The 16857-nt window shown below is 41.2% G+C and overlaps 1 protein-coding gene across 1 annotated transcript in view; it reads right to left on the bottom strand.

Moving 5' to 3' along the window:
* The window catches only part of SMARCA5 (SNF2 related chromatin remodeling ATPase 5), a 47720-nt gene extending 41075 nt beyond the window's left edge, over positions 1-6645 (bottom strand). Inside the window, exons 1-2 of the mRNA XM_020989839.2 lie at positions 6199-6645; positions 1613-1687 (exon numbers count right to left, since the gene is read on the bottom strand). Of these exons, the coding sequence (XP_020845498.1) occupies positions 1613-1687; positions 6199-6363 (240 nt within the window). The 5' untranslated portion in view covers positions 6364-6645. The remainder of the gene's footprint in view (positions 1-1612; positions 1688-6198) is intronic.
* Positions 6646-16857: the final 10212 nt, after the last annotated feature.

Here is a 16857-nt window from a genome sequence, read left to right on the forward strand (position 1 = left end):
GAAATGAAGAGAAGGTTTGGAACAGTTCCTATGGGGAATGGGGAACAAGGCATAGATCAATGAAGAAAATTTCCACTTGTGACTTTGCTTGGTGGCCCGCTTCTAGTAAGCTTCTTCCCACCACTACACAGATCTAAATCCTTCTATGCCCCAGAAGCCAGGTGACAAGGACTAAATAGATGATCGCAAAGGTACCCTCAAGTTCTACAGTTAGGTTCTCTTCCAAGAAGTTTCTTCTATTGTTCCAGCTCACAATGACCTTTTCTCTTCTAATTTCTTATGGCACATATTGTATAATTTGCTTGGCACCTGATCAATTTAATCTAGCAATAAAAATCTATTATGTACTTACTATTTTGCAAGTACTATATACACACACACAAAATGGGGACACAACATACAAATTAAAAAAAAACTGAATAAGATGCTGTGCTAGACGAAGTCTCTGCACTTGGGAAGCTTACCATTTAAAAGCAGAAAAAGATCTGTACAAAAATAATTGGTACAAGGGAGAATATAATAAGCACATGGGACAGATCAAAGCAAAGTGCTAAGAAAAAAATGTAGGGATACAAAGATCACTTTGAGCTTAGGGAACTGAGGTGTCAAATTGTCATAGGATTATAGTTAGAAATAGAAGTGAACTAAGCTATCTAGTCCAAACTCCCATCTCGAATTGTACAGATGAAGAAAATGATGCCCAAAGTAATTAAACGAGGTGCTCAAGGTAAGAAAGTTATTAAGTAGCAGGGGCAAGATTCAAAGTCATATCATCTGACTCCAGATCAAATGCTCATTTCCACTGTATCACTGCCATCCCGAGAGCATTTAAATTGGAGAAGTCTTCTATAAGCAAAACTGGGAGTGGGCTCAAGGGTGGGAGATAATATCAGCATAATAAATTCGGTACAAACAACAAATTTTTCAGGAATTCAGAGGAAGGAAAGAAGAGTACTACAGACAGAAGCAGGATTTGCAATGGGCAGCAAAGGGTGGGCAGTCTTACAGTTCACCTCTATTACAGTTATTTTACTGTCTTTTGTCTCCCAACAAGGCTGAGCTCCTTGTAGGAAAGAATCAAGTCTTATACTCTTATCTCCCATAGGTCCTAAGGGAACCAAGAATCACTCAATATTTATACACTGCTTTAAGGTTTATAAAGTCTTTTCCTCATAACAATCCTACAAAGTACTTGGAATAAATATTAAAATCATCCTCATTTCACAGATAAAGAAACCAAGGCTCAGATGTTAAGTGATTGGCCCAAGGTCACAGAACAGTGTCAGGGCCAGGACGCATGTTCAGTTGCATCCTATAACTGGTGGTTTCTGGCACTACTCTAAATTTCCTAAAATCAAACATCTGTTCACATTTACTTTCATACAAACTACATTAACATACTGGTGAGATAACTAGTAAAAGGTACACATTACAGGGGAATTTTATTCGAGTGTAACGTGATTTAGAAAATATACCATCTACTCCTATTTTAAAGCTCAACCACCAGGGCTTTCAGGCAGGCCCTCCTGGTAAAATGTTTAAACTACAACAAACCACTTAAAGAGTTTTCATAACATATACTGACAATACTCATAGGCCTACAACAACATACCATTTTTTCTTCATAGGTAGGATCTGGTTCTTGGATTTCTTTTTGTTTCCCTGGTGATGCATCATCAAATACATCCTAGAAGGAAAAAAAAGTGAAATAATTGTTCTTTAAGAGTAATTAGACCTACTACTTCAACTGACATACCTATATAATGTTTCAATAATCTAAATTACACATTCTAATTACAAAGACAGAATTTAAAATGGCTGTCACATAATCAGATGAAATACAATGTACCTCAGAAACCTCAATCTACCTGACCAAAACTTGAAACCTGCATAGTTGCTAGCATAAAAGTAGAAAGCACTTTTATCTCTCTAGAGCAAATTTCCTTTAAATATTTGCTAACTTTTGTTGGTATGCGCTCATGCCCTCATACTTGAAAAAGGTTCAAAATTTTGTGGCCCTTTAGTTTAAAAATGAGGAAATGTTAAGTTACCAATATACTTCATTAGAAAATATCTAGAAAAATCTCCTTTAAAACAGTAATGTTATCTTTTTAGCAGTACAAAGCTATTAGCTAAAAGAAAATTGCTATTCATTGAAGTGATAGCACTATTATAGGCAATGAAATTCGTTTCTCTTCTCAATGTTAAACATTTTGAAACAAAAAGCAAAATCAACTGGTCACTGAAAAAGTAGTTTATTATATCATTTTCTTCATAAAATTTTAAAGCCATTATGATTTTTCTTGTGTAAGAAGAGTTTACTCATCAACATAAAACCCCTCAATTAAAACAAAATTTTTATTTACAAGAGCACAGGTTTAGATTTGGACAGGACCTTAGAGGCTGTCTTATCCAACACTCCCTCTCTTAACAGATGAGAGAACTTAAGCCTAATGATGTTAAATGACTTGTCCAAGGTCACACAGCTATTATGCTTTAGAAAAAAATAATTGATCCCAGGTCTTTTGACTCCAAATCCAAGTACTTTTTCCACTGTACAAAACTGAAACTTCATCTACAAAATATCTGTAAGCAGTTAAAATTCACATTTCCAATACCTGAACTAGAAACTTTCATTTCAGTGGCAACAATGACACTTTCCACTTGCCAACGTAACAATCTTGACTTTGAAAATCTAAACAATAAAATGTAGTTTTAACTTTTCTGCATCACCATTTAAAACCCTAAATCTCCCATGCAAAATTTCCCTCTTAAAATAAATAGCAAAAAATAACACCTGTCATTAAACATATACAATGTCTCTCCTTTTACACTCAGTATACAGCTATGAAAAAAAGGGCAACATGATGTAAGCAGAAAGAACACTAGATTAGGTGGATCAAAGAAACCAGGTCCGAATTTCAATTTCACTACCTGTATAATCCTACACACGTTAACATTAACATCTGTGCTTCAGTTTTTACCATAGGAGAGAATATGCCTTTGAGTATGCTCACAATAAAAGTCCTATGAAAATAAAATGTACTGTTTCAATAATCATCATGATTGTAATTAAACTAAAACTGGGTTAAAGTCTACATACCCTTTGTAGTAAAATCAGTATTAGCCGATACAGGAAAACAAAAAGGATGCTAAGGTATACTGGAAAGACAAGGGCAGAACAATACCTGCTGTAAAGAATGGCAACACATTACACTATTCACACTGGTAAAAGCAACTGCTGAACAAAAATAATACCGATCCACTGGACTACAAATTCCAGTGCACATCAGTGAGCTAGTACAGGAACTATGGCAGGAGACACAGGAAAGTTTGTCCAAAAAATCTGTTAAGGTTGTTTCAGGAAATTCCAGGGTTCAGAAAAAGTCACATTAAGTCCTTCAAAAGGAATAAGAAAGAGCATTCTTTCTTTTAACCGACTGAAATAGATTCAATTCTGCAGATTTAGGTTATTACACAGCATGTGCCTCACAAAGGACAGTACTGCTGCTCAAGCACAACACTTTCCAGTCTAAAGGAGAAAATAATACACAAGTATAAAGCTGGAGAAAAAGAACCAGTTTAAACTAGGGACAACTGCCCCTGTGACCCTTTAAAATACCATCTGGAAGTAAAGAAAAACAATGACTTTCAAAGGAAAATGTATACCACAAGTCTTGTAAGAAATGTCAAAATTAATAATGTCTATGGATATAAGACAAAATAATTCTTGAGCTCGTGAAATTATGAAACAGACCTTTTTACAAAAATATCATTATATTAACATGAACTATTTAAATTTTTATTCATACACTTAAACCAAACTTAATTTTAATTTAATTATTTCTGCCCTGCAGTTTTCATTACATTTCTTTGTTGGGATTTAAAGAAACCTTCCGGTCTGCCCTAATAATCATTACAACTACCCAGTCTCAAAAACTTATTGGCTCACAGTCCACCACTGATGCAGTCTGGGTATTATGCATTTGTCATCCGCTTTGATTTCCAGTATGAATGTTCAATAGATCGCTTTCCTATCCTGTAGATTCCAATAAAAGGATCTTTGTTAGTTCTGGATTTGAAGTGATTAATCCATCAGTGAATATGAAAATTTAGAAAACCTTTTCTTCGGTCAAGAAATCTTACTTTGTTTGGGCTGTATTCTCTAGACTTCACATTCTATGATAAAAGCAAACACATTAAAACTGATGTCTGTTTCAGAACGTCAATAATTGGAATATCAATTTTGTCTCCACAGTCAAACATGATTTTTAAAAACCAGTAAGCCAAATGCAAGTCTTTTTATACCTTCTATACCTCTCAATCACTAATATAACTGTAAAGATGTAGTAGCATGCCTGTTCCCTTCTCATGTTTTCAACTAAGGAAAAGATGCAAGATGAGATCATGTGAAATTCAGAAGCATATGTCTAAATAAGATAGGGCAAAAGCACTTTGCAAGCTTTAAAGCACTATATAAATCTGAGCTATTATTATTAAGTTGTAAGGAGACTGGACTGGATGGATTTGGGAAATTAATTATCAAATACCAACTACAATCTCAAAGGAATAAACTTTTGAATAAAATGTTAAGTAACCCAAGTAATAGAAAAAATGCAGAACAAAACAACTTCAAGATAACTACAAAGAAAAACTTGAGTGAGAAGAGAAATAAAAGGTATCAACATCAAGGACATCCATAATCAGAAGAGGAGGATAGGCTGGTCATGTTCCAAGAGAAACAATAAATGGACAATTTGAGTAATACTTTCCTACCCCCACTGCCCAGTTAGTTCAAGAACCAGAGGAAAGCTTCCACCAGGAAGCAGTTCGAAGAATTTATGAACAAGAATCACAAAAAAAAAATGAGAAGTACATGTAGAGGGTCTGTAATCTGCTTCAGCCTGAAATTTGTACGAATTTAAGTTTTTAAAAATCAAAAAAGTCTAATGTGAAATACCATTTAAAACTTTTAAAAGTTAGCATTAAAGTTAGTTCGAAAATAGATGACGGCCAATAACCCAAGGGCAGTATCTATAAATATGACACAGGAAAGCAATCCTTTCAAAATCGGTCCAGATTTCATTCTATTCCACCTATCTCACTAATTTCTCAAAAACCACCGTTCTGACAACTGGTCTTCCTTCCCTTCACCTTAGGTCACTTGCTGACCAAAATAGAAACGCTGTACTGCGACCCGAGTTCAAACCTAACCTCAGACATTTAGCTGTGTGACCCTGGACCAGTCTCGGCAGCCGCTTGCCTCAGTTTCCTCGTCTGTAAAATGACACTTTCCAGGGTGGTCGTGAGGCTCAAAGGAGACGATAATCCCCATACAGTGCTCACTTAGCACGGTGCCGGGCACACGCGGGGCGCCAGGAGGAGGAGGAATGCACTGTCAGTCCGGGGATGCGGGTTCCGGCCCGGAGCTGTCACCGACGCCTGACCGACCCCGGGCAGCCCCCCTCCGCACAGAGGACCCGCTCCGACTCTCTAACAGTCAGGGGTGAAGCGGACGACCCCAGCCCGGGAAGAGAAGCGCCGCTGCCATTTCCCCGGCGCTCCGGCCGCTCCCAACGCCACGATTCGTTCGGGCGAACGCGCTGACAACTCCCAAGGAGTCGACCCTGGGAACCCACCGGCCCTCCCACGGTCCAGGAGAGCCGGCCAGCCCGCCCGCCCCGGCCGGCTCACTTTGTTCTCTCTCCCCGCAGCTGCTCCGCCCCCGCCCGCCGCGGCTCGGGGCTTCGGGCCGGGCCTACCCGCCCGCGGGCTCGGCAGCCGGCCCGGCGCTGGCGCAGCGCACAATAGGAGGGCGGAGGAGGCGGGGGGCCCGGGCCCTGCGCGTCCGTGCCCCCGAGGCTGGGGGGGGGGCAGGCGCGGCTGCTCCTCCCGGAGGGGCCGCCCCGCGCAGCTGCTCCCCGCGGCGGGGGCCCCGGGGCCTGGCCGGCTTGCTCTCCATTGTCTCGGCCCGGCCGGACCCGCGCGCGGCGGCCGCTCGCCCCGGTTTCGAAAAAGCCAGAACTTGGCTCCAAATAACCTCCGAGCAGGGAACGCGCCGGGCTCCAAAGTTGGGAAAGGGGCGCGCGTGTTCCGGGCGGCGCGTGGAGCGGCCGCGGAACCTGCTGGGGTGCGTTGGCCCGGCGTCCCCGCGGGCGCTCGGGCGCCTTCCCTCCCTCCCCGGGCTGCCCCGCTCACCTCCATCTCCGCGTCGCCCGCAGGGGGGGCGGCCGGGGCGCTCTCCACGCCGCTTTTGTTGTGGTTGCCGCCGCCGGTGGCGGGCACGGCCGGGGCGAGGGGCACGGTCTCCGCTGTCGGCAGCGGCGGCGGGGGTGGCGGCGGCGGCTCGGCCGCGGACGACATGCCTGCGGCGCGGCCCGGCACAGTCGGGGCGAGAAGACGCCGGGACTAAGCTCTCTTCCTCCTTCTCTTCCTCCTTCTCCTCACGGGGCCCGCCGGGCCGGCCGCTCACCTCTCGGATGGATGCCTGTCGTCAAGAGCGGACGGCCGGGCTGAGGAATCGGGGGAAGGGAAGGGGAAGAAAGCCTGGGAGGGGAGGGAGAAGAGAGCGCGCGCGAGGGATAACTGGCTGCTTTCCCTCTGCGTCCTCTCTTCTTTGCAGCCGCTTCTCACCCTCCTCGCCACCAACCAGGAACCAATGCCGTCCCCAACACAGACGCTGCCACCGCCGGCTTCCAGTTCTCGCGAGAATGCGGGCTCGCCGGCTGGTCTGCTGATTGGCTGGCTGGGCCAACTCGCTTCCTAGCGCGCGCGCGCGATGGCACTTTCCCCACCCCCTCCCTCCGCGGCATGCGGGGCGCTAGAGGGGCGAAGGGGGCGGGGCCTGAGCTGCGCGTGGAGACGGGGCGAGCCAATGGGCGCCCGCCCGTCGGCGCGAGGAGCGCACTCGCGCGGTCCCGACAACGACCCCCGTAACGGCCTCCTGCTACTGGTCACCCTCTGGCACTTCTTTCCCCAGGTCGCTTTTAGCTGGCCCGGGGGATCGGAGCGGCCCATTCCTCTGCCGGCCCATGGCGCTGAACGAGAATCCCTAATGCCAGATCCTGGAGGAGTTAGGCCCGGGTCACTCGGGGCAGCCTCCTGCCGTCGTGAGCTTGAGACGTCGTCCGAGGCAATGCCACCTGCCCCTCTCCTCCCGGGGGACCTCGAGAGCTGTCCCTGTGGCCTTCCCGCGACCTTTTCATGACACGGGGAGAGGTGGCGATTGAAGCTGATGATTTAAACGGATTGGGAAACTGTCTCCCAGTGCAAGGAGGCAAGACCCTTCTCTGCAACTTAACAAGAGTCTGGAGCCATGAGATTAAGTGACTTGGCCAGGGACCCTGTAGGACAAGAAATGGAATTCGAACCCAACACTCTCTTGTTCCAAGCTCTCTATTCATTATACCACACTTTTCAAGAATTACTATATATCACACTCCCTCTCTCCTAGGAAAACAAGTGTGACCAAAGTAACTAGCAACTCCTGGTACTGCAGGGCTTGAAAATCACCCTTCTGTTTGAATATCTAAACAAAGTTAGCAGATAGGTTTCTCACAGTTCTTAGAAGCATAGTTTCAAGGGACCTTAAATGTTATCTAGTCCAACCTAAAGTTCCTAGATGGACCCAAGGCTGCGCAGGTACTAAGTGGCACAGGCTGGATTTTAACCCAGATCCTTAGACTTCAGAGCCAGGGCACTTTCAGCTGTACAAACATTTGCTTCATTTTGCAGATGTGGCTCAGGATTACAAATTTAACAGACCTCAAATCTGAATCCAGGGCCTTAGGAGTCCAAATCCAGCATCCTTTCCACTGTACTTCACTGCTGCTTCTCACCTGACCTCACCTCCGGCACTGGGCTAGTATCACTTCCAAAGATGAAGAACATCTGGCATCCTCCATATCCCTAAAGCCCTTTGTTTGGGCTGGCTGGCTCCCTGGAATGCTTATCCTAGACTAACCCTACTACCTTCTTCCTCTCCTCCCTGTAGCCTCAGCTGAGACCCCCAAATAAAATGCAACCATTATTGCATGTAGAAAAAGAGCGTAGGTGCTGGTGCAGACAAACAGGATCTTCTATCAAAAAGCTTATAGTAAACAGACAACAAGGGGCAGTAGGAGGACAGGCATTCTGATAGAGACTGAACTGATCCAACTAGTCTGGAAAGCAACTTGGAATTATTGAGTAAAATGAGCACTCTCTTTGACTTAAAGATGCCATTTCTCTGCATGTACCCCAAGGAGATTAAAAAACATAATAATCCTATGCAAATATTCATAGTATCACTTTTTATAGTGGCAAAGACTTTTACAAATTTACCCTTCACTAGGGGTAAAGTTAAATTATAGTATCTGAATGCAATATTACTATGAGATAAGATAATGTGAATTCAAAGAAGCATCAACTCCATAATATACACAGCCCTTCAAGGATCATAAATTTTTTAGAGCTAGAAAGGACCCTAAATGCCATCAAGTCTGACTTTATTTTACAGATGAAGAAACTGAGGGGCAGAGACATTAAATGAGATACCTAAAGTAACACAGGTAGGAAGTATCTGAGGCAAGATTCAAGCCCAGGTCTTCTTGACACAGTCTAGCACTCTCATACTACATCACACTGCCTCCCCTAGGATACAGGTATGACAAAGGTAACCCACAACTCCAGGTACTGCATGTTAAATAATTGTTTTTGTTCAGTCATTTCAGTCTGACTTCGTGACCCTATTTTTGGGATTTCCTTGGCAAAAATACTGGAATGGTTTGCCTTTTCTGTCTCCAGCTTATTTTACAGATGAGGAACTGAGGCAAACAGGGTTAAATAACTTGCCCAGGGTCACACAGCTACTAAATGTCTGAGGCTACATTTGAACTCAGGTCTTCCTAACCTGAGGCCTGGTGCTCTATCCATTGTATCATTTAACTGCCCCAAACAATAATAATAGCCAACATTTATATAGCATTTACCAAGTGCCAGATACTGTGCTAAGTGCTTTATAAATATTGTCTCATTTGATCCTCACAATAACCCTGGGAAGTAGGTACTTTTAATATTCCCATTTTACAGTTGAAGAAACTGAGGCAAAGAGAGATTAAGAGACTTGCCTGTGGCCTTGTTTGAACCCAGGTCTTCCTGACTCCAAACTCCTCACTCTACCCCACTGTATTACCTAAGAGGTTCTATGCCAAAGGTCACACAGGCAGTAAAAGGCAGAGTGAGGATTCAAACTTGAGTGTCTGATTCTGAGTTCTGTGTTCTTTCCACTATTTCACACTGCAGCTAATTAGGAAAATAACAAATATGTGCATGAGTAAGTAGACAACAGAATATATTCAAAGTAAACACAAGGTAATTTGGGAGGGGAAAGAGGTAATTGTGGGTAGAGGGATCAGGAAAGGCCACAAGTCAGCACTTAGCTGAGCCTTGAAGGAAGCAAGGGGCTCTAAAGGTGGAGTTGAGGAAGAAATGCATTCCAGGAATGAAGGCAAGCCTGTTCAAAGACCAACAGGAAATCAAATGTTGTATATGAGAGACAGTGAATAGATCCACTTAATTGGCTTGTAGAGTACAAGAATGGAAATAATAGTATGTAATAAGCCTGGGAAGATAGGGGGGAGACAGGTTGGTAGGTTTCAGTAAAGCTGATCAGAGGAGTTTTTATTCATTCTAGCGGTAACAGGGAACCATTGGATCCTCTTTAGCCCAGGAGTGACACCTTTTTACCGATGTGTCAGGTATATCAATTGAGTAGACAATGAAGAGGAAAGGTGAGAGCCTCAAGGCAGGGAGGACAAGTAGGAATCTATTGTCTTGGTACCAGTGAGACTCAATGAGAGCCAAACTTAGGTGGCCACCATGTAAGTTGGAGAAAGACAAAGATAATAGAGAGGTTAGGGGTATAAAATCAACAAAACTTGGCAGCAGTATCCATAAGGAGGTGTGAGAGGAAGTGGAGTCAAGGGGAAGTAAGATGATGCAGTAGAAAGGGCACTGGATTAGGAATATCCGGGTTCTAGGGTTAGCTAGTTGAGGCAGCGAGAGGCACAGTGGTTAGAGTGCAGGCTCAGTACAGGAAGATCGGAGTTCCAATTTGACCTCAAACACTAGCTGTGTGAGCTTGGGCAAATCACTTAGCCTCTGTCTGCCTCAGTTTCCTTGGCTGTAATAGCGGGGTAACAGAATAGCAGGGTGGTTGTGAAGATCAAATGAGATATTTGTGAAGTGCTTAGCAAAGCAGCCAGCACATAGTAGGCACTAAATAAATGCTTCTTTTCTTCTTCAGGACCCCAACCCCCAGCCCTTTAGCTCTACCATTAACTAGGTGTGACCCTGAGCAAGTCACCCACCAAATCTTTGGGCCTCATTCATAAAATGAAGTGACTGAGCTAGACCAGAAATATCAAACAAGTAGTTTTGCCCCTCCCCCACCTGCCACACTCCCAAGTTCTATAGGCATCAGATGAAAATGTAATTGGGAAATATTTAACAAAATAAGTAAAAATAGGATAGAACATGGATAATGTTAATATGTGATTCTCTAAGTCAATATGTAGCCAGCAGGGAGCCTTATGTATGGTTTAGTGGCCCCTGTTTCTATTGGAGTTTGATGCTATTGACCTAGATTATATCAAATATGCCTTCAAGCTCTAACATTGTATAATTCTTCCTACACTGAAAAAAAAAAGAGTAAATAAATGTTCTAATATATTACTATATAATATTGTCTTGTCTGTATTGGTTTGTTTTTTTAGGATAATAACTGAAGTCAGTATTTGCATCTGCCATTACAGAAAGTATTTCTGCCATCGCATTAGATTTCTTTTTCCCCCCTTGAAACTTACCTGGGTATATCCTCCAGTTTGGAATGAACAAAAATAGTTCCATCCAAGGATCTAGATTTTAGAGAATCCAACACCCTCGTGGACAGTGCCCTAAAAGACAGCTTTGTGCTGCTTCCTTCTTGCTGTATAGGAAAGAGCTGTCACTCCTGAGAGTGTCTAAGAGAGATCTAAACCAGAGATGTCAAACTCAAATAGAAACAAGACCAGTAAGCCATACATAAGGATCCCGGCAGCCTGCATATTGACTTAGAAAAACACATATTAACCTTATCTATATTCTGTTGTGTTTTTATTTACTTTGCTAAATATTTCCCAATTATATTTTAATCTGGTTCAGACCCAGCTCAGGAGTGTTCTAACCACAATGCAGCTTGCTGGCTGTGTTTGCCATTTCTGTTCTAAATAAGTACTGAATACCTACGTACGGGACTTACTTCAGGTTCACTTAGAGAAAGTCCAAGAAGGAGACAGGGAGAAAATGGGTGGGGTGGGTGCAGAGGGAGGGAGAGAGAGTGAGAAAGACAGAGAAAAAGATTGACTTTTGGATAGAGTAGTTCTTGGAGCCAAGGACATGATAAGCCAGCTCTTATTCGTATAAGCTGGTGTTACATATCTGTATTCTTATAGCTAAACCAAGAGCGTTAATGTTCAATTAGCTGACAACTTCAGAACGTGAAACATTCTTCCTAAAAAATGAGTTAGAAAACTGCCCAAGATATGCACATAGAAATGAAGCCTGTAAAACAAAGAAGACAAGCCACTCTTTTCCTTTTTTTTTTTTTTTTTGGTCTTTTCCTTATTTAGGATACAGAACAAAGCCTAGCAGAGTGGCTACATGGAAGAGTGTTTGGAAGTTGGCTTGGGTGTTACTTATATGTTTGCCTATAACTTTCTCTGCACAGGTCAGAAGACAAAAAGGCTTTCCCAACCCAAAAGGTGGCAGCAAGGGGATCAAAGATTCAGTTTCCACGAAAGTAGACACGCTTGCCTACTCAACTTGAAAGGGGAGTTCATGGGCAATGTTTCTGAACCACAAATTTTTTATGTAGAGGAGACAAAATTTTTTATTTTCTTGTGTGTAAAATGAGAGTCTAACCTTCTAGCCAGAGAAGAGAGATTTGCTGGGCAGTGCTAGCCTTTAGGGCAGTGGCTCCAAGTTTGAAAGTTTCAGGATCAGACCTTCCAGAGCAGAGGTTCTTAACTTTTTTGTGCTATAGACCCACTTTGGCAATCTGGTAATGCCTATGGACTCCTTAGAATAATAAGATTACAAAGGAAACCAATTATATTGAAATACAGTTATAAAAAAAAGTTTTAAGTTCATATACCCAAGATTACAAACCTCTGTCCTAGAGAAAGTATATTTCCTGGACAGTGTGCTTTTGAAGAAAGGACTATCCCGAACAATCATATCAGAAAGGTCAAGACCTATAGTCTCAAAGAAGCAAGAGAAAAGGACTGGAGGTGGGCCTAGGGCTTGGGACAAGACTGAGGTCAATCCTATAGTGCTCTACTTCCCAAACTATGTTCCATACAATGTGAATATATATTCTATAACAAAAAGTTGACGTTAGCAATATCATGCCTTTAAGAAAATAAATATCAAAGTACGTATCAGAAATACTCATGTCTGGCAAGTTTTTGTTATGACAACATCTTTTCTTCTGTTTTGAATTAAAATTTTCCCAACTTATGTTTTCTTAGGAGTATTTTAAACCCTTCCCAACTAATCGTTATGTGTTTTCTCAATGCTTTTCAGAACATCCAAAGTCTTCCATGGCTACATTAGTTTGAGAAACCTTGGTTTAGTGCTTTAAACTTGTGCCAAGGTACTAAGAAGTATGCTCTATCTCAGCTGTATATAGTTTGTAAGACTCATTCTCTCACTTTATAATACAGCCTGGCTGCTCCCTTTAACTATATTCTAGACTGAAGTGATCCAAGTGAGAGAAAGTACTACAAATGGAGAACATAAAAAAAGGTTGAGAAAGCCTTGATACCAGGAGCCTGATTTTTCACAGAAAAAAATTTCCCTTAGTGGGTGGTAATCAAGAGTGAATAAGACTATACATATCCAGAGAAAGAACTTTGGAATCTGAATGCAGATGGAAGCATACTATTTGTTCTCCTTTTCTTTTATTGTTTTGTTTCTTCTTTCTTGTGGTTCTTCCCATTATTTCTAATTCTTCTTTACATCATGACTATTGTGAAAATGTGTTTAATATGAATGCATAAGTACAGCCTGTATCAGATTGCACACCATCCTGGGGTGAGGGGAGGAGAGGAAGGATGAGAAAATTTAAAACTCAAAATCTTATAGAAGTGAATGCTGAAAATTAAAAGTAATAAATTAATTATTTTTTTAAAAAGAGTGAATAAGAGATGGCTCTCTGGGAGGAGAAAGGAGAGGACTAGAGGGAGAAATAACGGCAATGAAAAATAAAAGATAACAATAAAAATTTCTTTTTAAAAAAGAATAAACCTGAGAATTACTGGGAAAGGATGAAGGTTCCATGCCCCACTTAACATGTGCTCAGCTAACCCTGTGGAAGATTAGAAACATTCATAGATGCGTAGAATTTTAGAGCTAGAAAGGACCTTAGAGATTATGGTTCAACCTGATTAATATTGTAATACATTATGGGATTTGGATAGGAAAATGCAGTACAGTATCTGAAAACATTGTGGGCTCTAAAAATATTGTGTACTGTTAAAAGCTTTCTGCACCAGGCAGCAATTTTTGCAATTAATTTTCATTCTTTTTCTCTTGAAAGGAAAATTGAACAGCAACTGTAAAAGGATTTTCAGTTAACAAGAAGAATTAACAGCTTATGCCCTTCGATGTAACTTTTAATAAAATGTAGTTTAAATATTTTCTCTTCTATATTTCTTTATCCATTTTTGATTTGGATGTATTTTAAATCATCTTACTATGCTGTTTATAATAATATGAAAGATTTCCCTGGGGTGTTTTCTTTTGCTTTTAAATAAAATCATTGATGTTTTTTGCTGCTATTTGCTGCAAGAAAGATATTCTTAGAATTCAGTATATCATAATCCCAAAATAAATTTGCATCATCCAAATCTCAAATAAATACTACAAAGCTGGCTAACTGATAACTGGGGAGCAAGCTTCTATTTCTAGATGTTCTCCTTATAAAAGCCAGAATAAACAAAAATCTAACTTTCAAAAGAATGCAATGAAACCACATGTCTGTTTATAAATTTTTCAACTACTTTGTTGAAAGTTTCCTTTGAATTGGGGTTGTGAAATGATATGGTTTTCAAAAGCCTCATAAATAGGCCTTTACATGTTCTATATTGCTCTAATCTAGGGTGAATCTCATAGGCTTGGAGATTTAAAACTGGGAAGAGACCTCAGAGACTGTGTAGTCCAACCCCTTCATTTTACACATGAAACTGAGACCCAGGGAGCTTAAGTAATTTGTCCAAGGTCACAGGATAGGAAGATCAGGGGTGGGATTTAAAGCCAGGTCCTCTGCATCCTGAGACAATGGGGTTTTTTTTCACTGTACCTTGCTGCCTCCCTATAGTATGAACTGTTATAACAATAATAATGGTAAGTTGTTCCCCACAGGTAACTTGAGGCAGGAAGAGAATCCCTAAGTGTAACATTATCATGAATTCCCACTTGTAACATGAGTAAGGGGTCCTGAGGACTAATAATAATATGGATATAGCCTCACAGGAGACGTCTTATGGGGAACTGGGTTTATTTAGATACTAGAAATCCTTCCAGCTTAAAGCAGCTCTCTGCCTCAGCAACATACAACACCTGTTCCCCAGTCCTCTCCCTGCCTGAGACTTTTATTTCCTTGACAACTTGCATTAGTCTAGGACAGAGTTCTTTTTGGGGAGGGGGAGGGCGGTATTTGGGGTAGCTTTTATTAAGAGAAAAGTAGCTGAGTACATGTTTACCTTCACAGATGGAATATTGTAAGTCACAGTGATGAAAAGAAACAAAGCTCGATAAAAAGCATTACAGGAGAATCAATTTTCTGCCTGAATGTCTTGGATTTTGCTTAGTGCAGTATATCAATAAAAAATCGACCTGCATCTCAAAGGATTTTCTTTTTTCTTTTCTTTCTTTCTTTTTTTTTTTTTGCAAAGAGTATTTTGGGGGTTTTTTTCCAATTACATGTAAAGATAGTTTTTAACACTCATTTTTATAAAATTTTGAGTTCCAAATTTTTCTCCCTCCCTGCCTTCCCTCCCCCCCTCCAAGATGACAAGCAATCTGATATAGGTTATACATGTGCAACCATGGAAATATATTTCCTCATCAGTCATGTTGTGAAAGAAGAAACAGAGCAAAAGAGAAAAGCCACAAAAAACAAGAAACAAAACAAGTTAAAATAATATGCTTCAATCTGCATTCAGAATCCATACTTCTTTCTCTGGATGTGGATAGAATTTTTTGTCATGATTCTTTTGGAATTGTCTTGGATCATTCACTGTGTTGCTGAGAAGAGCTAAGTCAATGATAGTTGACCATTGCACAGTGTTACTGTTACTGTGTACAATGTTCTCCTGGTTCTGCTGACTTCACTTTGCATTAGTTCATGTTTAAGTCTTTCCAGGTTTTTCTGAAAGCCACCTGTTCATCATTTCTTATAGCACAATAGTATTCCATTACATTCATATACCACAATTTGCTCAGCTATTCCCCAGTTGATGGGCATCCTCTTGACTTCCAATTCTTTGTCACCACAAAAAGAGCTACTATAAATATTTTTGTACATGTGGGTCTTTTTTTCTTTTTTATGATCTCTTCGGGATACAGCCCTAGAAGTGGTATTGCTGGGTCAAAGTTTGATTGCCCTTTGGGCATAGTTAGGACAGGAGTCAAGAACCTGGGACCAGGGAATCTGCAAATGTGGATGGGAAAAAAATTTACATCTTCATTTCAATATAATTGATTTTCCTTTGTAACCCTACGTATTTGATTTTAAGCATAAAAAAAGTTATTCTGAGAAGGGATCCTTATGTATCACAAGACTGCCAAATGGGGCCATGACACACACATGAAAAGATTAAAAATTCTTGGTCCAAGATGCAATTGTTTAGATTTATATGCTGTCTTGCTTGTGGAAATCCAAATGGGCTGAATAATTAGTGCTGAAAAAGGGACAGTGTATGTCTCCCATCTCCTTAAAACAAGAAAAAGTCTTTCCAAACCTCTATTTGCTCCAGGCATAAATTACACAAACAAGGCTGTAGGTGGTCACTAACTTTTCTTTTGTTAGTCGACTAGCATTTATTAAGAGCCTACTGTTTGCCAGGTACCATACATTTGTTATCAAACACACGAACAGACAAAGGAGTACAAACAAGTACAGGCAAGAAATAAAAGACATAAACCCTGACTGCTTTTGGCTCACCAGCCAGAGCGACAGATCCTCTCTACCTCAGCCTCTTTGTTCCAAACTGAGAAGGAAGCAGGGCCAAAAGAACAGGCTGCCATCTGTGGTGCAATAGTCTTACCCACCAGCCTTTTTATCCCCATTCTTGGCCAATCTAATTTAAAATATGTTATAAAATTCTGAACTTAAACACCAAAGAAAATAAGTATTTCCATATAGATTGTACATTAGACTATGGGTCTCTCTTAGGTATACCTTGCCTTTTAAAAAATTATAAGTATAGAATAATAACTAACATCTCTGTGGCACTTACCATGTGCCAGGCACTGTGCTAAGCACTTTAAAATTATCTCATTTGAGCCTCACGACAACCCTGTACAGTAGGGGCTGTTATTCCCATTTTACAAATGAGGAGACTGAGACAAACAAATTAAGTGACTGGCCCAGGGTCATACAGTTAGTAAGTGTCTGAGGACACATTTGAACTCAGGCCTGACTCCAGGCCTGATACTCTATCCATTGTACCGCCTAGCTGTTCCAATAATATAAATGCAACACGTAACTTTCTTAAAAAATAAGTTTTTATTGATGTTTTAATTGATATTTTATTGATATTTACATGACCATAA

This window comes from Phascolarctos cinereus, unplaced genomic scaffold, assembly GCF_003287225.1.
Source record: "Phascolarctos cinereus isolate Bilbo 61053 unplaced genomic scaffold, phaCin_HiC Scaffold_9;HRSCAF=440, whole genome shotgun sequence".
In the NCBI taxonomy this organism is placed as follows: domain Eukaryota; kingdom Metazoa; phylum Chordata; class Mammalia; order Diprotodontia; family Phascolarctidae; genus Phascolarctos; species Phascolarctos cinereus.